The sequence below is a fragment of the Dendropsophus ebraccatus genome, chromosome 7 (assembly GCF_027789765.1).
Source record: "Dendropsophus ebraccatus isolate aDenEbr1 chromosome 7, aDenEbr1.pat, whole genome shotgun sequence".
NCBI lineage: Eukaryota > Metazoa > Chordata > Amphibia > Anura > Hylidae > Dendropsophus > Dendropsophus ebraccatus.
In genome coordinates, this window is record NC_091460.1 from 19,885,314 (window position 1) to 19,910,016 (window position 24,703).

At 43.9% G+C, this 24,703-nt stretch overlaps 1 protein-coding gene across 3 annotated transcripts in view; it reads right to left on the bottom strand.

Annotated features, from left to right (window-relative positions):
* The window catches only part of RAB11FIP5 (RAB11 family interacting protein 5), a 44,509-nt gene continuing 19,806 nt past the window's right edge, over positions 1 to 24,703 (bottom strand). For 2 of the 3 annotated variants that reach the window (XM_069977175.1, XM_069977174.1), the window contains exons 3-7: positions 19,960 to 20,414; positions 17,625 to 18,270; positions 8,929 to 11,256; positions 5,426 to 5,591; positions 1 to 4,623 (exon numbers count right to left, since the gene is read on the bottom strand). In XM_069977175.1, the coding sequence (XP_069833276.1) occupies positions 4,420 to 4,623; positions 5,426 to 5,591; positions 8,929 to 11,256; positions 17,625 to 18,270; positions 19,960 to 20,414 (3,799 nt within the window). In that variant the 3' untranslated portion in view covers positions 1 to 4,419. The remainder of the gene's footprint in view (positions 4,624 to 5,425; positions 5,592 to 8,928; positions 11,257 to 17,624; positions 18,271 to 19,959; positions 20,415 to 24,703) is intronic. The other variant, XR_011363912.1, reaches the window with a different exon arrangement.

Consider the following 24,703-nt stretch of genomic DNA (forward strand, 5'->3'; position numbering starts at 1 on the left):
GACATTCATTTGACTTTTATTTCTCTTTAAGTGCTTAAAAACAGAAACAGTTTATGAACATTTGTAAACATAAGCAACACTTGTAAAATATAGATATACATATTTGGTAGAGCAATATATATACTTGGACTCGGGAACACGACGTACCCCGTCAATAGTTGTCCCCCTTAATTAAAAAAAAAAAACGGCACGTAGGAAACCATGGACTACTGTTAATGGCGCAAGTTCAGATACTGTCAGAAATAGTGTTTTTGATTATTTTTTTTTTCAGCAGATGACCACAAAACATGGAGAAGAGTGATATAGTAAGAGAAGGTGTTCTGCTCATCTCCCATGGTATAGGTGAATAGGCTCCTGTTACATCAGGACAACGCTATATATTTTGTAGTGATCAGTAATGATTCATAGTCGGTGACCACAATCTGGTCTCACTTTTTTCTCTTGTACAGAAAAAAAATCTGATTAACAGCTCCATTACAGATGGAAAATCCTGGTATGAATAGTACCAAGCTTCTATATACCCAATTACGAACAGATTGCTATGGACACACTACCTGATAAATCAAGAGTGTGGCGGGATCCTCGCACAGTCTCTATACAGCCTGTCGGGATCCTCGCACAGTCTCTATACAGCCTGTCGGGATCCTCGCACAGTCTCTATACAGCCTGTCGGGATCCTCGCACAGTCTCTATACAGCCTGTCGGGATCCTCGCACAGTCTCTTTCAGCCTGTCGGGATCCTCGCACAGTCTCTATACAGCCTGTCGGGATCCTCGCACAGTCTCTATACAGCCTGTCGGGATCCTCGCACAGTTTCTATACAGCCTGTTGGGATCCTTACACAGTCTCTATACAGTCTGCATTACTAATCAGATTTTTCGATGAAAGCTTTTTTAGAATTCTCTCCACAGCGGTTTTCTTGTGCCCGATTTAGCTTATTTTTTTTTATCTGTTGCGAATTGATTTAGCAGACAAGGGACAGAGGCTATATTTAGAAACGGACATGAAAGTTATGTATACAAATATTCTTTATGGTCCTAGGAAATGTGCTGTGAGGCGTAGAGCGTTAATTTTACCTTAAAATCCCATACTTTCTACACAACGTTGTCATGCCTAGTAGGAATCTGGCAGAAAGCTGAGCATGTGGTACGATGTTGTCTATTATAAGTCTATGCTGCACCCACTAACTATGCTTGGATATAGAGAAAGTCAAAAAATGCTAAAGGACTGGAGCCATGCCACAATGTGTGCCCACAATGAGCTTCTATGATTTCTGAAAGGAGAGTGCAAAAGGCTTCGAAATAGTTAACCAGATTGAAGATCTAGGCTACACAGTGATTCTCAATCAAGCGACCAGGAAGCACGGCACCTCTATCACTCATACAAGTCTATAGGGTCTCGAAACAACCCACAAGCAGCTATAAACCTGCAGTCACAATAAATGCATCCAGGATATTTTTTTTGCAACTACAGGTTTATGGGGCACAAAGCAACGTCTTTCACTTGCATAAGTATGACTCGGTACTTGCTGGCTGCACGGGAATCACTGTGTACTCCTAGCCTTAGAGGGCCTAGGTTTACGTCTCTATATATAGACATTCCTTAATTGTTTGTTTTTTCAGTGCGGCATGAACCATGTAGTAAAATGTCTGACCCCCAAAACCCCTGGAGATCTCCATATTGTCCATAGGGTCCAGAAAAGAGACAAGTAAATTCTCTTCCGGCTTACTCGGCTCTTTCCGGCGACTGTATTCATTCTTATGGAGCCACCAGAGAGAGCAGATTACAACTCTCTTCCGGTTTACTGTGCTCTGAGTCCTGTTGATAGGAGTCAACTTAATTTTTCTTGGAATATAAACTCTCTACAATGCTAAAGCATCCAGTCCATCAAGCTTAATAACCTATAATATCATGGTGTCTACTACTCTAGAGGCAGAGATCCAAAAAGGCTCACTGCTTATAATTATAGATGGACCACCCTTAGCAATAAACACCACCTTGTATAAGCGCATTGGTATTTTCGAGCACCATAAAATAAGGACTGTCTCGGAAGAAACAGACACCTAATGATTCCATCAACCATTTCAACAAAAACCAAGCCTCAAGTCTACCATCTAAAGTACCTGATGTCCTGTTGTACTAAAGTCCACCTTGACTCATGACGGAAAGGTGAAACAAAGCCTCAAGTAACAAGCCTAACCAGGAGTCATAAACCAAACCTCAACAACCCTTAGAGAGATCCAATATAACAGAGTTACTCAAAAAGTTTAAGCATGGTATCTATAGTGTTTACAAGATGACACTGGTCAATGATGTTCGCTGTTGAAGACCAAGAGGGACCTGAGTATTGTATGTAGGACACTGAAAGTAAAACACAAACTTAAAGGAAATAAACATGGCTTTACTCCATTGAAAAACCAAAGCCACTCCACCACTACCATCATCATCTGATAGCTTTTTTTTTTGGTCTATAGTCCCCACCATACAGTCTTTGGCATACTTTTATCATATCATAGTGGCCAATATTACTTACCCATAGTGGCCTCTGTGCCAAACATATAACAAGTCTTAGGATGTAACTGGAGAACAAAAGCTTCAATTATTGCTAAAAAGAAATGTATACAAACACTGTAAATATCAGATATATACAACCGGAAAGGGAAAGAAACAAGACACCAAGATCAGAAGAACTCAGGAGAAATGGCCGAATAATACAAGTATATAAAAAGAGCAGGAAACATCTCTATAATCCTATATATACTATACATATTTGCAAGACACTACAGTCACATTGTAAACAGTACTTGCTTAGTGCAACTGTCTGGAACTGGTAAAGGCAGTCGTCCTATTATGGGACCCCCACTGTTCCCCAGAAAGAGACCTTCTTTGTCCCAGTCCCCGATTTATAGAATATACCTGTTTTGAGGACATCTCTGGTTTCTGTAAATACTTTGCATTATGTATTAACCTTGATTTGCATCATGTCTAAAACTACATCCACCTCCAGAGCAGCACTCAAAATTCTGCTAGATATGTATATATATTTTTGTTGCTATATCAAATCACTGTAAATCTGTATAATAACTATATCTCCCAGAAAGCACCACAGCGAAGCATGCATAGTTCAAACACTGGACCAGCAGGTGGCAGTAGGGAGAAGGTCCTATAGCCTGAGAGCCAACGGGGCAGTAGCAGAACAGTGAATGCAGCTCTGGATGTGAATATAGCATTACAGTGTTATATGTAGATGTGAAATAGTTGGAACTACAAGTCAAAGTATGGACATTGTCAGAGCCCCGGAGTACAAAGTATTGGACTTGGAGAGCTCGCCATCTCCCACTGCCAATAAGATATGTTTTTGAGGTCTCATTGAAGCTATCTGCAACACTGTTTTGTCTTATAATGCTGCGTTAACAGTGACAACAAGGTCATCCATGCACTGAAGATGCAGAAGAATATATCTTAAGAAAGGCTTCGTACTGTATATCCTTAATGGCTTGGTCCAGGGTCTGGGTATCTGAAGGACACGTGGGGAGATGACCCACATGCTACTCTTTTCAGCATAACAGAAAGTGTCAGACAATCTTTTGCTTCTAAAATATTGCAGCTTTGAAGAGTCCCTTAAAATGGACTCACCCTTTGTACAAAAAGCAACTACTATCCACAGTCATTGTAGGTTAACAAACTGGTTAACAAAAAAAGGCATACACAGCGATATATGAAGCTGAGAGATGAGGCACTAAAACTTGCAGAGTTTCCCAGAAGCCAAGGCGGTGCATCAAAGTGGCAAGATGAGGTTGCAGGATGGTGCAAAATTACTGCAGGAAGGCTCAATGAAGTTGCTGAAACAGGTGTGGACACTATGGTAGATGAACCTGCACAGTCAACCAAGATGGCTGCCCCATTGTCCTATCGCATTTTTAGTATTGTGTTCAACAACTCTGATATTTACGGCAGCACAGAATATTTATCTGAGTAAACGGGAAAACTGTGAGAAATGTTGACACTCTTCATACTTGTTGTACTGTCAACTCCCTGGACTGAATCCCAGACAACTACGTCACACATAAGAAAGTTACTGCAAACTAAACCAGTGATCTTGTGATGGAGAGCAGCGGAGCGATGTGTTTATCATTGAGTCGTCTTCACACCTCCATGACTGGAGAAGAGTTTCCATTGTCTCAGTTCATTACTACAGTGTTGTGGATAAAAGGGGCAGCTTTCGCAGTATAACACACCCAAGATGTCAATGGCGAATCGTTCCTTGAAGCTTCAACCGTCATGTGCAAAAAAGACAACCAGTGCCGATAAAATTTCAGAAGAGTCTAGACTCATGAAAGGTTCCTGCCAACACTACGGAGCCTCAGTTCAGTCTGTACACAGGATTTACACCATAAAACAAGGCAACGTAACCTTGTTTTAGTTATTTGTTTCCAATGGGGCTTGGAGCAGAGCGGGCGCCTGGTCCATTATTCTCACCAGCAGCTTATCGATGTATTCTTCTAACTCTCGTACATGGTTCTCCTTCCTGGAGATCTCATCCTCGCGTTGGAGTAGCATGTGGATCAGCTCATCGTGCGTAAGGTGGTAATACTTGGCCGCTTGGTCAGGAAGGCAAAGATCCTGCAAAGAAAGTTAATCGAAATTAAAGCTTATACTGCTTGGTAAAGACTAGAGAGCTTACAAGAAGTGTGTGTAATAGCAGACAGCGAGCAGGAAATGAGGAGCAAGTGAACGCTCTAAAACATCGGGCCATCTAATACGGCCCTTTCAGTAAGCTTGGGTTTGCGAAAAACCGAATGCTTGGCGTTTGACTCCCGATGGCTGAGGAAGATGCAGCACCCATCTTCTCTAGGCACCGGGAGTCAAATACCAAGCGTTCAGGTTTTCGCAAACCTAAGCTTACTGTAAGGGCCATATTAGCAATATTTAGCATATGAGCAATGAGCACTTTGCTATAGGTAACACATGAAGCTCCTATTACATGGGACGATGCAGAGAGAAAGCAAGTGCCACCTGTCAGGTCAGCGCTTCCTTGCTCCTCGTTCCTTCACCTGCTGCCGGTGCTATTACCCGACAACGAGCGAGGAGGAGCGGGTAAGAGCCAGGGGGGAGGGCTGCCCAGGCGATCGTCAGGTTGTACGGGCAGCCCATAGGAGACAGCGGCGGTCTGTTACACAGAGCGAAGGCAACAGATCATTGCCAGGCTGATCGTTGTCCTTCAACAGGCTGAAATGCCAACGATCAGCCAACATTGTGCACATACACAAAGTGATTATTGCCCAAATATGGCCGATAATCACTTTGTATAATAGGGCCTTAAAGGTTCAGTCATGCCGAATGTTTATGTATATATGGGGCCCCTACATCTGCTGGGTTGGTCAATGCCCCTTTATCTATCTGTATTATCCATTACATGACACACCTTCAGCCTCTCCTCCTGTTTCTTAGTCGTGGGGTTCTGTCCACCGGTCACAGACTTTAACATCTCCAATCCGCTGCTCAGCGCCGCGGTGATGGCCGGTCGCTGCATCTTCTTTTCCGGGGTTGAATCTGACAGAGTAGCGCTGATCGGTTTCACTGGGTGGGGACTGACAAAAGATGGAAGAAAGGGAAGTTCAATGCAATTTCCTATAGAGAGAATCTAACATCAACTACCCATCCTTCTATTTACATCTTTAGGAAATGGGGTACTTTTCATACATCAAACACGCACACACCAACATGAGGGTCATTCTTCATCTCACTTTGATTCCACACAATATAGAATAAGTGCACGTCCCATCATGGTACAGGAACCAGTAGAGTACCCACCATGAACCGGGGCCAGCAGGGTCCCTATCACTAGTGAGCTAGTCACTTCCAATGAGGGAGACAAGTGAATCAGACACCTATGACACTTGGTGGATTGTATCTAGAATCTACACTACTGTGTTGACCCCATTGTAAACCTTCCCAACATAGTCTATGTGATGCACTAGGCTTGGTGGCCGCACCTACCATATGCTCATGGATAGAGATGAGCAAACCTCGAGCATGCTCGAGTCTATCTGAACCAGAACATTCGGCATAGCGGGGGCTGCTGAACTTGGATAAAGCCCTAAGGCTATGTGGAAAACATATCCATGTATTAATGTTTTCCAGACAGCTTAAGAGCTTTATCCAACTTCAGCAGCCCCCGCTATGCCAAATGCTCGGGTTCGGATAGACTCGAGCATGCTCGAGGTTCACTCATTTCTACTCATGGATAATTAGTTCAGGCAATTGTGTGTATGGAAAATATATAAGCAGAGCAACCCATCGGCTTTTACTGGAGGGTTCTTGCCTTTTGCCGACAATTAGGGAGAACATAGTATTTTGTTATGCATTTGGCCTGTGCTCTTATTATTCGTATAGGTACAGGTGTAGTGGAGATGTTACCTATCTGTAAGATTATTTCATAGGGTCGGTGCAGGAGTAGGTATTGTGTGAAGTCATGTATAGTGAGATTATGGAACATACTTCTCTCTGCTGTGTGATTTTCAATATAAATATTGCAAATAATCTTAAAGTAAGAACTTTTCATGCACATACCACTCAAATAGGAGTTTTACATAGATGTTAGGCAGAGTGTGGATCTGGTTTAAAGGTCAAAATTTATTTAGGCAGTTTGTTTGGGGTTACAATTTAGGGTCCTTTTACACAGGCAGAAGATAGACAGGCAGTAACCATTACTGCTGATCGTCCCATGTAAAAGGATCGGTAATTGGGCAAATGGCCAGTTCTATGATTTGTTGGCTGATTGCATGTTATGTGCTGGCATTGAAATCATTGGTTGTCTCCTATAAAATTTTTCCATGCAAATGCGGGCGACAATCATGAAGTTAATAGACAATGAAGCTCCTGGCTGCACCATGAGGCCATGTAAAAGGGCCCAAGTTAGGGGTGTGATCTGGGGTCAATATTACACAAAGCGATTATCAGCCATACCATACTGGCCAATAATCATTTCATGTGATTGCTCATGTTGAAAGGCAACGATCAGCTGACATGCACAACGTTGTCCCGTTGCTGTCTTTCAGCATGTTCTAAAATTCCGATAGCAACGGTCTGCTGGCCATCCGCCCATGCAATATGACCAGCGGCAGCAGACCGCCGCTCTCCTCTATGGACTACCCAAATGGTGTAAAGATGGTGCAGGCACTAACCCCCCCCCCCCCCCCCCCGGGTTGGTGCGTATAATAGCAAAGACAGTGATTAGGGGAGGAGGAGGAGACTTAACAGGTCGGCGCTTGCTTCCTTCTCAATATCAGGCCTTTTAATAGGGCCCTAGGGGTCTGGATTCATTTAGGGGTCTGTTGTGGGGTGTGGGTTTATTTAGGGTTGTATTCTGGGCCCATTTTATTTACGGTTTTAATCTGACAAGAGAATTTATTTAGGGGACAAGTTAGGGGTCAAAATGTATTTATAGACCGGGTCTGTGAGTCACTGGATGTTCCTGTTGTGTGTTCCGCTAGTGACTATTCAGACTGTGTTCTCTTGATAATGTTCTGCAAAGCATCTGTGGGGAACTAAGAACCATATAAAGGGGCAATGCATTCACCCCACCAAGACAGGGGAGGAGAATTGAGCTGAGAAAGACACCCATGTTGATGAAACGCTAACAAAGACTGAGTGATCATGTGAGTACTGTAGGGCCAGGACCGTGGAAAGGGGCATCATGTGACCAAAGAACAGAAGTCATTTACTGTTAAGGGGCCGTGACTGAAGGTTTGAGACTGATGGAGAGCCACAGCCTGAAGGGGGAGCTGTGAAAAGAAAGGCAGAGGCCTGAGGAGGAGGGGGGCGGCCTACCTACAGGGGGGCAGATTCAGACACTGTGTAGCCCTAGCTAACTGATTATCAAGCTGTGTAATAGGCTCTGTAAACTAGCACCGATCTAGGAGATTAGACAGACCACCAGTTATTAGTAAGATATTGCCAATCTGCTAGATCGTCACTTACAGAATCTATTACACAGATTCATACTCGTGCAACCAGGGCTGTTCCTTAAATCAGCCACTCGCTGCATCTCTTACTAGGGTATGTGCACACTACAGAACCCGGGCAGATCACCCGCCGTGGATCCACAGCTTGTCACCGCTCGCCGCCACACGTATCTCCATCTGGGCCATAGACTCGATTCTATGGTCAGGCAAATTCCACCAACTGCCTGAAGAATTATCGGGTTCATTGTTCGGGTGGACGGTGGAATCTGTCTTCATAGAATGGAGTCTATAGCACAGGCAGAGATTCAAGCAGGGATGAGCTGCGGAATCCACAGCGGGTGATCTGCCCGGGTTCCGTAGTGTGCGCATAGCTTTACACAGATATGTGTGTCTGATGGTGGATTATTTTTTTTAATTTTAAATTCAACGATCAGCCAACAAATGAGGGTTTGCTCGCTAGTCTGGTAATCAATGGCTGCATTACTCTTAAAGATAGTTGTCTGATGTGGCATATGATCTCTTTGTAATAGGGCCTTAAAGGTGATCTTGAATTGAACACAATTCAGTGCCTCTAGTCCCCCTTTCCCCACTTGGGTTTAGTTAGTTATAGTACACATATACAGCACAGTGTACAATAGTGCAACACACCTTCCCCAGTTCCAGATCCGCCCCAGTATCTTGCCCTATCTGCTATCACTCCTAAAAAGTTTAGATCACAGTACAGATGCAGCAAATGAGCTGTGTACGCCCTAAACACCAGCTAGACTTTTGCGGTAGCAATGATGGCTCTCAGTCCAGTCCTGGTGTCACCAGATTGACCAAACATATATATGGAGAGGTGGCCATTATTCCCAAGGGGAAAAGACAATGGTCAGGTGATCCCTTCCTAAGATGACTCTGCACATTCGTCACATTTTGCACACCCTCACACGCACACAATCCAAGTTTCCAGATAGCTCACCTGATCTTTAGTGGCATAAATGGATTGTCAGCTGTCTGTGTCTCCAGAGGCAGAATCGGAGGGGCAGCTGTAGTCACACCACCGGCCACAGGAGAGTGCAAGCCCGACAGAGTTGCTGTGTGGGTATTTGTTGTTGTGGTGGCACCAGGGGTAGTCAGAAGCATGATTGGAGAAGGGAAGTCTGATGGTTTAGGGTTTGGGGCAGTTGCTAGGGAAGGAGTGGAGAAGGCCAGAGGTTGGCTGCCATGCAGGTAAGGAGCTTTCCCATCAGTCGGGGGGACAGTAGATGGAAAATTTCTAAGAGCTGCACGGGCATGAAGGTCTTTGAAGCTTGTATCTTCTTGTAATGAAGACTCTGAGCTTTGACTACTCTGAGTATGTTCGACAATGAATGGGTTTTTGTGACTTAGGAATGGAGTTTTGTCCACTGGTGTAAAAGGATTTCCTGGTGATGGCAAATTCTCTGCATGATTTTGGTCTAGTTGGTCAGAGTCTGTTCTCCAGAAGTTCTCATTCTTAAAGTCCACAACGATATCTGCTGACCAGGAAGACTGTTGGCTTAGAGAATATCCATGTTGGCTATCAAGTCTTAAGGCTTTGGTATCGGACTCAAGTTTATGTTCTTGTAACACGTTGGGTGGTGGACTAGCAAATTCCACTCCTTGTAGGAATAGTGAATCTTCACTTTTATGCTGTACTGGATTGGGACTGGATTGGGATTGTGCAGAGTCCAGAAGGCTTACAACTCTGCCCTCTGAACTTTCATGGTCACACCTATTTGTTGGTACATTCTGTTTCCTATCTAGTGCTATGAGACTGGATGGCATCTGCTCCTCTAGAGCAGACCAAAAATCGGTCTGGTCACCTCTCTTAGACTGACTAGACAATTCGGATCTGCTTCCTTTTGGTAATTTTGACAACATTGGTTTTTGGACGTTAAAGTCATTGTGGCTCTGTTTACTGCCCCCCAATGTTGCGTTGAGTGTTTTGGATGGGCCACGGTTCATTAACTCCAATTCATCAGAGCCTTCATGAGGACTTGAAAGGTCTGTGTCTAGTGAGACATTCGACGGGCAAGTCCTGAACTGCTCGGTTACTGTCACTTCATTTACATCTAACAGGTGTTCCCCATTAACAGCGCCCAGCTTTGGAAAATCATTATTTTCTTCCCTTAAATTAGTCAAAGGGCCCTTGGTGGTGGATTGGGTGTCCTCGGTAAAAGCTTCTAACACTGGGCTCCTTATCTCAATTACAGGACAACAGGCCACTGGAGAGACACTTTGTTTGCTAACCCCCATGTTTTGCTCTTCCATATGTTCCTCTGGGTTCTCTATTTGTTTTCCAGTGGTATCATGATGGCTTGTTTGTTTGTAATTATCATCTTCCTTCTCTTTTATGAGCCGAGGGGGCTTGGGTGGTGCCGCAGACCCTACATCAACGCTAATGGCCTGTTCCTTAATTATCGACTCAACCTTTTCATTAACCATGACTACTTGCTCAACGTGTATCCTTTTGGGATTGTATTCGGTTGAGACATGTTCTACTGACTCTTTGGACACCTGCGTGTTATGTACGTCAATGCCCCTTTCCATGACTTCCAATCCACGTTCACCTAGGGAAGCCATGGCAGTACTGTCCTTTGTTAGGATCGGGGAATCCTGCCTAACTACTTCTCCTACACTAACCATGTTCTGCTCCATCAGTGGCTGGACAGTTGCTACCCTGTTCATGGAGAAGGCTATAAATGGCGAGTTAAATGTGTCTTTGGATGTATTTGTAGGCAATTCAACAACTGGCTTGAGTCCTGTAGACCCAGTAGATAGAATATATGGCGGAAAATTAGGCAACTGGTTTGTTGGCAAAGGAGATAGCTCGCTAGATTTGTCTGCATCATTGTTCAAAATATCTGGCAAACCGTAGTCAACTTTTGCGTTATGCAATTGTGGATTATGCCATTCCTCCCCTTCGTAAAGTGTCATAGTTTGCCTTTTGGTAAATGGAGAAGACAATGGATATTTCTCAGGGTCACTTGTAACATTATGGTCTTCAGTTTGTTGAGAATTACTAGATGATGGCTGCAATCGACTTGAAGCAAGAGCGTCGAATTGCTCTTCCCATCCCAAGACCATTGGGGTTTTTGATGAAGACTTTTCGGAAAGACTGAATTCGGGACGATCACAAACCGTTTCCATGTTGCTCCTTTCTCCTTGGTACTTGTATGCATTAAGATCTTCTGTAGAGTGACTGGAGGCTGATGGACTGTGTTCCTCCACAAGAGAAGAGCCCCTTTCAGCAGCTTCTGAGGTAGCAATAGACCCAGAGGGAAAACTAGAGAAAAAGTGAGTAGGTGAAGAAGTATTTAGTAACCGCTCAGAAAGGAAGTCCTCAAAGAAAGGGTTGTTCTGTAGTGAGTTCAGAAATGGGTTGCTGGCAGACAGGCTCCCAAAGATACCACTAGGAGAAGCGCTATGGAGGTTAGTTATAGGCAAAACAGAAGCATCTACTAAGGATCTAGGTGGGGCAAAAAGGCATGGGGAGTAGTGGGAAGAAGAAGAGGAGCTGGTTTCTACCTGAGGAGACACATCCAGGCTGTGGAGGAAGACAAAACAGCCCTCCGGGTTAGTGCCAAACAACAACATGGACTATGTTACGCTCTCACAAACTTAGGTCTGATTGGAAGTACAAAGGTATTGAAGACAGGTGAATGATATCAGGTTTCTGAAAATAAGGGAACGGGGTGCGAATCAACAGAGCAAGGAAGTCGGGTGTTACTCATACAGACATGGCATCAATGATATAATTTCATACTCTCATAAAGCATGAAAATCATACACAATAAGGTCAACAAAAAATATCATTGTAGCATTATATAATCATACGTTAGATAATACTATAAACCAGTCTATAAACCAGTCTATACATTTTAGATAGCACAACTCCACCATAATGTTACAGGCTCAGCTCGGGCAAACATGCATGTACATTATTCCCTTACATCAATTTAAAGGGAGGAATAAGCCAGCAATTGACCTCCCTGTCCCACTGAGATACAGGGTGCCAAATCGTCATTCTCCAAAGTCACTGAGGAACAGTTGGGAAAACAGCAAACTTCTAATGTCTATGGGCATGTTTTGGCACAACCACATCGTAATGGAAATCATTGGCCATGCTAGATGTACACTGGACTCTTACAACATATGAAATAAGTATATTTCCCAACTATAAGCTAGTGGGCACAACCTCACCTATTATATGGCCTCCCTTGGTGCCAAGTTAAAGCAAACCATACAAATAGGGCAACTCTTCTGTTTCCTACATACACATTTGCGCTTGGCCGAGCGTGCACATGTTCTGAATGAGAAGATTAGAGAATGCTGCTACGAGACTCATTTGGCGGTGATCGCTTATCATAAGGTGTCACTGTCGTCATAGAAAACTTCTGACATGTCAGAGACGGCAAAAGCTTTGATCGGTCCAGGTCTGAGTGTTCAGACCCGTACAGATCGTCAGAACGAGCGGGGAGAGGACGGGCATCCACTACTTAATGTGTGTCAGCATAATCAGTCGGGCTCCATAGACTTACATTATGAGCCGAACTGATCACGTGATACAGAGCCGCGAAAGGACCGCACTTTGCGCGGTCTTCTTCCGGCTCGTTCTCCTCATTTGTATGAGTATGAACACTCAGACCTGGACCAATCAAAACTTATGACATGTCTCTGACATGTCAAAAGTTTTCTATGATGACAGTGACACTTTAAAGATTCTGGAAATTGAAGTTCAACATGTTGGGAAACCCACATAAACATTAGCTGGTCGCTTGGGCATGGTTGAATTCAGTAAACCCCTATCTAGGATGTATTGCCATTTGCTGCCTCTTCCAAGTTCAAAGCAAATGATCTTCTTTGTCTGGACTGCAGGGCAATATCTGCTCACCAGAGTACTAGAGAGGAAGACTACTGCAAGATTGTAACTGTATTCAAATCCTATCTTAAGATCCCAGAAAACAGCACCACCTCTGTCTAGAAGCAGCACCTGGTATTGCAGTCCAGCCTGAAAAGTGCATAAGCTGCAATGCCAGACACGGCCTATGGACAGACGTGGCAAAGTTGCTGGAAAGGTAGAGCACATCCTATTTTCCTAGCTCTGGACATCCCCTGTACCGGATACATGGCGCCATCTCATTCCCATCTGTTGGGGCATCTGTACGATGTACTACGCAGAGATAGGTCTGTTCCTACGTGCATGCAAATGTGTGTTAAAATAAGGAAGCAGACGTTACGTCTTAAGGATACAAATTATAATCCGTAATTATAGCAGCGGGAGATAAATTAGATCTTGACGTGAACGCGCTGCGGAAGAGAACCCATAATTACACAATTGTTACTTATAATCTCCATTATGCAGCCACGCTTCCAGATTCAGGAGAGGGAGACGGGTTCCTTTACAATAGACCTTCTGTGCAACGCCCTGTGCATACATTCTGTTAGCCAAGTACATCTTTAAAAAGGAAGCTGTCACTTTAAATACGCAGCCTGACCTGCCAATAGTACGTAATAGAGCCGATCAAGCGCGATATTAATTCCGGGTTTAAAGGGGTATTACAGATTATTTTTTTAAAATAAGGATTTAAGAAATGTGTATGTGGGACAATGCGAAGATCTCCCACAATAGGGGAGAAAAAAAATTTCAACCGTGAGGAAAATGCGGTCATCGTAAACAATTATTGATTTTTCTTCATTGGAATAGTTCTCTTGTGAAAAATTGATCCAATTGCAGTAAAATATAATAAATTGTATTGGATTGGGGGGGGGGGAGAATTCAAGAGTTACGACTAAGGACAAGGAACATCTCTCTAAAGGACACAATATCCATGCATGACACGAACAACCTATTCGTTTGGAAGGATACTGTAATTCCTCATTTCTCCTGTGGGGGTGCTGCAGGATAATTGAACAGTTATTTTGAAAAAGAATCAAGCAGGATACAGACATTTATTTCATTCTTTCATATGTTTTTTTTATTTCCCCACTGAACTGGATAATTAAATCTTCAGTTTAATATGTAAATTCGATTGGTGCACTGGAGGTGGGAATATCGCCCTATGTGCACAGATTTGCCCCATCAGAGCACTCCTTAAATGTTCTGGTGCACAGATGGTGGCGTTCCCGCCTAAATAACATATTAATTAAACCAAAGATTTTATGAAAATGGCGCTAAGGATAAAAGGTAAGAAAATGACCTTCATTCTCATCGTCTTGTGCGCCATGGTTAGTTTCCCTTTAAAGGGATTTTTCTGCCTTAGATAAATTTTTTATATAATGCTGCCCTATTAGAAAATATAATAAACATGTTATACTTACCTGTCCATGCTCACTGTGTCCTGCTGTGGCCTCCAGTGTTCCCAGCTGACTGCCGCCGGCCACTTCTGAAACAAACTTGTCTCGGGAGTGACAGCCCCCTCAGCCAATCAGTGGTCACAGTCCTGTCTCCATCAGTGATTGGCTGAGCAGGCTGTCCCTGCTGAGACGAGTGGCAGGGCTGACGTCAGCAGGGAACACTGGAGAGACCACAGCAGGACATGGGGAGCGTTCACATGTTTATCAGGTTTTCTTATAGGGCAGCATTATATAAAGAAATCATCTAACGCCGGATAACCCCTTTATATGAAGCTAATTATTGGCACATATAATGTACTGTATAAATTCTAAAAAAAAAATTTTTGGAGGGTGAAGTTTTTTGAGGTTTTGCTTACCATTAGGTCCTTTGTCTGTCATAGATACCCAACAGCAACTCTCAGTAATGATGAAAGAAGAGTGACAGCGGGGTGGTAGGGGGGGGGGGGGCCTCTTCCATCTGTCAGACTACTTAGATGTGGGTAATATAAAATGGCTGGGATTGGAGTTGTCTCTGATCCTGAGTATTACTGATCTCACGGCTGAACTATCATGTCAGTCCATTGAAACTAAATTGTTCCTGTGACGACATAGTACACCACAGGATAGGAAAGGGTTGAAGAGAGTGACGCTGTCTTACAGGTTATCCACCCATCGATGGCACTAGAGAGAGCGTTTAGTAATTTCTGGAACAGAGCTTATTTGCATACTATGTCCCAGAGAGCATTGCCCTAAATTGGACCGCCCCTTTAAGATGACTTGTTTATAATGTACACTCTAAGTATGATACAAAGCCGTATTACATGTCACTATCCTGCTCATTCTGGTACAGACCAGGGACGTCCCGCAGCCTCGGTCACCTGCATCACCGAGCTCCCGCACAGCAGAGGGTGTTTATGTAATGATTCCCATTTATGTAGAATCAATGTGCTGACATTATGGGGTTACTAAAGCGTATAGATGGTCAATGAGCCGGAAAATGGGATTGTGTTCTACAGGAAAGGACATGAGTAATACGGGGGAAGTGGCAGCCAAGACCCCAACGTCATCATTCCTGACATGGTAACCGAAAGGTAACAGGGTTCGGATGGGAAAGTAATAAGAAATAGCTCAAAACACATTTTATTACTAAGCAGAGACCATTAGTCTAGACCATATAAAACAGGGAGGTGCCATCTTAAAGGGGATGTCTTATAAAGACAACCTCAATCTATTTGGCCTTCTAAGGCCACAGATGTCATGGAGGTGGGTGGCGCAGAGGCCTCTATAAGCCACAATGGAGAAACAGCTGACAATAGATTTCGCCCTGGGGGCTTGATGTGTGCATATATGCCATGGTCAGTCATTCATCTGAGTAGCATCAATGTAGGGACCTAGATCTGTTTATGTAGGGAAGAGTAACACCCAGTTGTCTATTTAGTCATACATTTCCAGGATCAACAACAAAGGACAGTAACAACGTAAAGGTCTAAAAAAAAAAAAATCTACTCATTGATACAAGCAAAGTTCTCTGCAGTTTCTCTAACAATCAGGGATAAGTGGGTTCAGGATGTTGGACCTATTGATGAGAGCCAATGGCGGGAGGTGTTGGAATCAGTCCCCCTATTGTCCCTATGTGAAGCCCAGCGGATGCCACGACTATTCTTACTACACAGAGTATATAAAACCCCATATCTTATGCACAAGATAGGGTACAGGTCGACATCCCAATGTCCAAGATGTGATGAGGAGAATACGCATATACTTCATATGTTTTGGGACTGTCAGGAGTTAACTGCCTATTGGGAGGGGGTGAGGGATATTGTTCGGCAGGTTTTTGGTGTCTCTATACTACTTACACCACAGCATTATATTTTAGGGTTGCTTGGTGCCCTGCATCTTGATGACTATACGGTACTAGGGGTGCAAAGGATATTGTACCAGGCGCGCAAATGCATCGCCTCTAAATGGATCAATAGGGAACCACCGACCATACCTGACTTCTTGAACAGAATGAACAATATTATTAGACTAGAAAGGGGGGGTATACGTTAAAAGGAAAGGTCTCCGCAAATTTGAGCAAATCTGGGGGAGATGGTTGGACACGCCGGGCATATCGACCCAAATACTACTGCAAACATGTAGAAATCCCCTTCAGCAGTTTCTTAACGCAGTGGCCAGATAGCATATAATAATGGTAGAATAAGACTGTAGTATTGTATGTTCCCTCCCTAACCGGGTAGCCACTAGTGGGTATATGGAGGTTTCTTACAGGCATGAAAAGAGGCTTGGAACCCCCTTGTAGGGAGTATAGATAGTTATACATGACATACAGACCCATAGCAATTTTAAGTTTGGGAATTTGTTCTATGTGTCTTACCACTATACATGTTCTTCTCATATTTGACATCTCGTAATACCGACACGGGGTGTTGAGCGATCTGTGGGATGTGACATACTTGATAATATCACATACATGTGGAGAGGGGGGAGTTACTTATGTTCTTTGTGTCAAGTTTTGTCTGTTTTGATTAGTAGGAAAATGTAGAAAATGGTGGTTACATTGCAGATGTAGCTTATTGCCTGTCCCATATATAGTAAGCACTAGATACTGTATGGTGTGTATTTCAATTCGATATGTATCCGAACTGATATGCTGTTCAAAAATTGTATACTTTATGTGTATTGACTATGTGAATGCACTGCAATGAACGTGTTAATAAAAACTATCTGATTTTTTAAAAAAAATCAATTTCATGACGACCCACATCAGCGACCCACTTACAAAATGGATCCAAATCAAACATGGTCAACCTATAAGAGACACCTAACCAATCACTGATATGGTATCCAAAACCCAACATGGTAATCTTATCAAAGTCCTCTAAGCATATAGTAAAATTATCTAAAAACTCGCTCCTATGTGAGTCATCTAACAATCATGAAGTCATGGAAATTTCGCAGTCAACTAGCCCAAACTATAGAAAATCCAGATATAGGCATAGACCTCCAATGGTTAGTCAAGGAACATTATTCAAATGAGAAATTGACCTTTGGTCATCTCTTCAAGTGCCATACAAAGAGATGGTCCATTAGCTTGGACTCCCACAACATAAGGTCTGCAACACTTACTTTGGAGCTTGAGCTAAAAACTCCATGCTTCATTGACTCCACATTACAAAAGCTTTACAAAGTGCCACCACTCACTTTTTTTCAAGGTGCTACTGAACATCGTATCACAAGAACTGTTATACGATCTCCTCCCATATGTTTTTTTGGCAGATAAGGGGTAAACTAAAGGGGACAAGAAAAGCTACTCACCTTGGTTTTTGTTGATTCTCCTTCGCATCCTTGGATCCAAACCAAGAGCCGACCTTCCCTCTCTCCTCAGAATTTGGTGGCACATGAGGTTTTGACTCAGCGACACTCTTGTTAGCCAGATCATTGTTCCCGCTTCCATGTTGAAGACCGATCTTTGGTTTATCTTCTTTGGCCTTTACTTCCTGACTTGTATTCTTGGACATGTCCTCAGTAAACACCATAGGACTTGTGATTTGAACAGGTTTGGTCTCCGCTTTTACTGGGTCGCTTCTTGGCTTTTGTTGTGGCACTGGAACGGAGGTGGTGTTTTGCTCCTCCACGGCAGGACTCGTTGGCTTATGCTCCAGTTTTGCAGAACTATGGCTTGGTCCTCGAATTATATCCGTCACCTCCTCTGCTTTCTTTACAATATTCTGAAATGACCTGGACGCAGGTTGAGATTTCTCTAGAGCGGGTATTGGCTTCGGAGCTGGCACTTCAGTGTAGACATGGCTTCCGTTGATACAGACAGAAGACTTGGAGATGGGGCTACCCTTCGGCTTTAGGTTCTGCACAGATTTTGGTTCTGGGAACAGCTTTAGTTGGCTGACTTCATCGCTGAATGCCCTCTTGTGTGTCATCCGGGGCGACGCTTCTTGGTCTTTTACTAAAAAGACAAAATGTACCAGGACAATTATAACAATGGTTCTTTTTATAATATTTCCCTGTGTTCCCAGTTATAATTGTTCCATCATTCGATACAACATTAGTAATAAATTATACTATCAGGGCCTATAGGATCAAACGCACATCCTCCACATAATAACCCATCATGAAGTCATATCATGGTTCAACCACCATCATCATCATACGGTACGCTTTCCTCTAAATCATTAAATACATTTTGGAAAATTCTGCAAGGTAACTAGACGTGCATTTAATAGATCTATAATAGAATTACATTGCCTTCTTGGCCACAAACCGTATCTGAACTACTCAAACTACTCATGAAGACAAAAGGTGAACTTTTGAGTAAACTGACATATAAAAGGAGGCGTGCTGTACCCATAGCTGCAGATAGAGGGCAGCAGAAAGACAACAGTAAAACGGTGACTGTGATTCCAGCACGTCTAATGCCGATAGATCAAGTACCATAACAAACCGTCATTCTCAGCAGATTCATAACAACTTGTTGTCATTACGAAACAGATTTACGAGAATGAGATTTTGTAGCGATTAAAATTCTTAATAAGAAGAAAAAAAAAAAAAAAAAGAGAGAGAAAAATGAAATACATAGCAATTTGTCCTTAAACCTTAAAAGTTGTACCTGTTGTTATAAAAAAAAAAAACTTTTGTCATGTCATAGAAACATCAAAAGTTTTGATCGGCATTGGTCTGAGTGCTCAAACCCGTATCAATTGGGAGCGGGGAGATTACCGCAGCACATAGTCTCCCCGCTGTGAGTAAAAACATTTAAAAAAGTCAGGCTTCATAGGAGCCCATAAGTCAGACTTTTAAATTTTTTTAATTAATTCAGAGAGGTAAGCGGACGTGCTGCAGCATGTCTTCTCCCCACAGGTACTCCTGGACCAATCAAAACTTTTGACTCTAATAAGGGTGTGATTACACAGGCCGATGAAGGCCCGATAACGGTAAACGAGCGCCGATCTGCTAGATCGGCGCTCATTTACTGGGCCTATTACATGGCCCGATTATCGTTTAACATCGTTACCGATGTCCTTGCAGCCCTTGCTTTTCCTTTATACAATTCCTGTCCAGGCTGCAGGGCTCCTCCTGCGGTCTTCTCCCCAGGCCCCACGCACTGCAGCTTCAGAGTGGCCCCTCTCAGCTGACAGGCCGCTCAGCCAATCACTGGCCGCGGCGGTCCCGGCCAGTGATTGGCTGAGCGGCCTGTCAGCTCAGACAGTCCGCTCTGAAGCTGGAGTGCGCAGGACCCGGGGAGAAGACCAAAAGAGGAGCCCTGCGGCCTGGATAGGTAAAGTATATTGTCAGCTGCTGGCCGCGCACCGCTATTACACATATCGACGCGCGGCCAGCACCCGACAATTATAGGTTCAAACCTATATCAATGATCAGCCGATGATCGTTGTCATCAGCTGATCGTTGTGTTTATTACACGGGACGATTCAGCCAATTATCGTTCCGTGTAATAGTACCCTATGTCTCTATGACATGTCAAAAGTTTTCTATAACGACAGGTACACTTTAAGCTAAAAGGGTCAGGGCAAACATCCTAGTTCAAGACAGGACTATGCTGGTAGCAAGGAAGGGGGAAAGCAGTTTTGAGCACCATTAGTCAGATTTTTTGTTTAGCTCTAAATTGAGGATCATTTACCAGTCGGCTCGGTGGAAAGGCTGCTGTTTCTGGAGGCAGGTTTCTTGACCACATCTGGAAGAACTATGGAGATACCAGCATTGGTGGGAATGGTGCCACTTGTTGAGGAGATGGTGCTATCTGATCCCAAGGAAGTATTAGACCTGGTTAGGGAATTCTTCCTTAGACGCCCCTTGAAGAAAGCGGCTGCCTTGGACTTTGGCTTCTTCCCATCCTCCTCATCACTGTCCAGACGTCCTATGCTACTTGGCACGATGGCTGAAGACGACTCAAATTGGGAGTGTTTCTTGACTTTCAGCTTATCCTTTAGTTTCCCAAAAGGAGTCTTGGGTTTGTCTTTGATGGAAAGGTCAAACATGCTGGCCGTCAGATTATTCCTTGTGAACTGAATGGACACCTGGATCTCTCCACGTTCCTTCTCTTTTTTTCCGGGCTTTGAACGGAGCTTGTACCATCTGTAATACGAGGGAAACGACAAACAGGTTGGTGGTCAGAAGGAAATGGCAGGGATCTTTCCAAATACAAAAAACATCCGTTTATGATATACAAAACACATGGTTACATTAAACACAGTATAACCAAGACAACATTAACTTAATGGAACCACTTAGAGGCCGAATTATCAGAGTTCAAACTTTTTTGGTTGTGTGGCTTAAAAAGACATTTAATGTATTTCCACTCTCGCCTGCTTGGCTTTTTCATAGGTGAATTGCAGTACTGTGGTATTAATGGTAAAACCCTGTGCAGCTTTGCCGTGCAGTTCTTGGCCACGTGGCACAATCCACTGTGTATGGGCAGGAATAGTGACCAATGGTCCCTAAATCGCTGGAATTGTCCCTTCAAGGAAATCCTGCCAGGTTTGTCCTGGGCCCTACCGCACAATTACAGTATATTTAGGGGGTGGGGCTTTTTTTTTATTATTATTTAACTTTTAGCAGCGTGTACTATGCACCATCCCTTCTTTAGCTCCAGGTACTGCCGCCTAGGATGCTGTGTGCAACATTACCTGGAGTCGAAGAGGATCCAGAGAAGCTTGGATGACCAGGGTGGGCCCCCCATTACCTGGGTCTTGTCAGGTCAGGTTGGGCCTCGATTACCTTCATCTCGTCAGGTCAGGGTGGGCCTTCATTACCCGCGTCTGTTTCCGGTGGGCCTGAATTGAGTCTAGTCTGGGTGGGTCTGAATTATCTGGGGTGGGTATTGGGGAGGCAATTAATTGGATCTTAGACCCTGAATTACAGTCTGGTCTGGGGGGGGGGGGGGGGAGGGTGAAAATTCTCTGGACTAAAGGGCTTATCCTGGCTTTATAAAGATCTGAAGTTTGACTACAAATGGTGTCTGAGGTCACATATGCGCAATCCCCACCTCTATATTGTTCGCACTGTAGGGTCATTATACTGAGGACAGCATGAAGGGAACTTTCAGGAAAAAAAAAACAAATTCTGACAAGCACTGCAGGATGGGAAGTTGAGGGGCCGGGTTCTTGCTCTTCTCCCTGCATAATGTTGGGTGATGGATGGACGTCCCGGTCACACAGGACCGTATACCATATCCAGCTATAGGATTATATAACACGTTACAATCCAGCAGACACAGAACAGAGCTCGGATCGGGCCCATCGCTCAGAAACGCCCATATTTACTCTCGCCTGCTTCATGTAGAAGGGCTTTAAAGAGTCAGCCAAGACAAGCACGAGAAGCTCCTGGTAAACAGGGCAGCATGTTAACAGCACATTGTGTGCCAAGATAGGGGTAGTGTCCTATCTTGGAAAGGGTTACGCTCTTCAATTGTGTCTGTGCGGCATTAGGAGGTCCTGAGGGTCCTGCGGTGATCACAAGGGGGGCACCGCCTGGGTCATAGCTATTAGGGGCACCAGGAACCGGCCGTCACATGGCAGCCGCTCCTTCTCTGTTATTGTGAGTTCTGGGTCAAAAGTAGTAAAAGTTGTTATAGAACTAACAATTGTCGATAACCATCTCGATAACGGATCGGACATACTTAACCACAATACTTAACATAACCACATCTGCTGACTGTACAGGAGATAACACCGGGGACTTCTGCTAAGGACTGTTTATTGCTGAATCAGCCTATGGTGTGAACTGCAGCTGGAAGATTACATGAGGGGGCGGAGGGGGATTCATCTAGTATACGGTAATGAAGACCTGTACTCATATATATATATACAGTGGTGCCTTGGATTACGAGCATAATTCGTTCTGGGACTTTGCTTGTAATCCAAATCCACTCTTAAACCAAAGCAAATTTTCCCATAAGAAATCACTGATATGCAGACAATTGGTTCCACACCCCAAAAATAATGATTTTATATTTTGAATAACATGTAAGACAAATGAAACAAACATTTATAAACAGCAGAATATGTGATATTATAAGTTACTGTGCAGTATAGCAATCAGCATGTGGTGTATAATGTATAGTAAGTGCATAAACCTGAAACACAGCAGCAGTTTGTAGATACAGGATGGAACTGCAGATCCCCATAATACAGTAGTGTAGTACAACAGGCGAGAATAGAGAAGCAGGGCTGCTGTCATAGGTCTGTGTGGTCACATGACAGCAATGAAGAAGAGGTGTGTGCTCAGCATGGACCAATCAGGACTGACAGAGACTGCAGGGAGCATGAAGGACCGAGCAGTACAGATGTGGGCACATACATGCAGCACTCTGTCCAGGGAGAGAGGGGTTACAGCTATGAAAAGATTACCTCCACAGTCCTGTCCCCTGATGTAAGCCCCAGCCTGAAGTGGATCTGCTATGATTTGGAAGGCAAGGGAGACTTCCTGGGTCAGAGTACAGTGCTGTATACCCCGCTATATAGACCACATCCCTCCCCAACTCGCGCTCCTACCCAGAACATTGAGCTCTTAAACCAAAACAATGCTCTTAAACCAAGTCACAATTTTGAAAAACTGAGCTCTTAAACAAAAACGCTCTTAAACCAAGGTACCACTATATATATATATATATATATATATATATATATATATATATATATATATATATATATATATATATATATATATATATATATATATATATATACACACACACACACACACACAAACAATATCACTGATAAGAGTTACAAACCTCATTTGGATTCATATCATATGATAACACTGCTGGAACACAGGGCAATAAGTGTTGTCATAGGACTCCTCCTGGAGCTACAGGTATATAAATGTACCGAATACAATCAATAATTCTATACTAGTCTCTGATCATCAGACTCAGCCCTCCATGGCTGAGGTATGTATCACTGTAATCTTCGCCCACACAGCACGCTCCCCACCCTGATCACAAGTATTCAGCAAGCCCACACTAACCCGGCCTGACTGCAACCGCTGGACTTGTGGTGCTGCGGACACTTGGCTACTGTATGGTATATGGGAATACAAAGAATGCAAGAGTAGCTCTCCTCCAGAGGGAAAAGGCCTTAATCCATGACTGGAGATCATAAGCAAAGCCAGAATCCTTCCCAGAAGGGAACGTAACCCAGCTCCCTCTGGGTTCTAGCTTGGCATGGGATTTCCAGTTAGGCCATTGATTTGACATGAAGAGACCTCCAATAGGTGGCGCTACTCCTTCTGGTGGAGAGCTACTTTGCATACTTTTTTCCTATCCAGCATTGCACGGCTGGTAAGACTCTATATTCTAGTGTGCTGTCTTTTCGAGGAGAACCACCACCCCACAGACCATAGAAGACATTTCCGCTGAAATCGTAAGTCCTGTGAAAATGCGGCAGCCGTAACACCAGTCAACAGAGACCAGGACCACTGAGCACAGGGATCCAATGGTATGAGGATAAACGGAGGGTCATCCAGCTTATGCCTGCCCTGACCAGCAATGTCATTTTGGCTGCAGATCAAATGATAATATTTCCTAAGATGCAGTCTCAAGATTTCCAAGAAAGTCACGTCATAGGCAAAAAACTTGGCAAAGTCGACCGCCATCCACGTACATGATGAGGCATCACCATGGGAGGAGTTTTTGGCATGGTGGTAGGTTTGGCATGGTGGTAAGGTCTTGACTATCAGCAAACACTGTGATGGTGGCACAGGCTTAGGACTCCACCGAAACACTGTCACCAGTGGACTTTGTGAATGTCAATAGATTTCTATTGGAGCCTTGTCTCTCTGGTTATGGTAGTGCCCAAACTATAAAGAGATGATCTGGAGCACTGAGCAGGGAGACCCCGAAGCAACCAGCTGGAAAGACTGATAAACCTGTTACACAATTGGGCTTGTGTTCACACATGGTGGAAATGGACACACTATGGGCCGTAACATCTGCTGAAGAATATGTATGTGGATGAGAGGCTTTAAGATCCTCTCCATGACCTCCTCTTACCCAGTATCTGTGCCACACAACTTACACTATGTGGTCAGGACCTGACGTTGCACACTTCCTTCACCCTGTGTTCACACTTACACAACTATCAATGACAAAGCACAGGAAGTGTGTCACCACCAGCAGGATGGGCATGCATCGTGAACAGCTGTAGGGCTGGTATGGATAAAAGGGGCTCTCCATTACTCTAGATACCCTCCCAACATAAAGATGGACGTAGTTTAAAGATGTCCCTGCAAAGTGCTGAGGGTGGTGCAAGATGCAGACAGACCCCCATAAGGTCTGCTAATGGATATAAAGATATAGGGGCTCCCCCACATCTCCATGATCCCTCAGTAATGGAGATCCAAGTAGAGCAATGATGTCACCA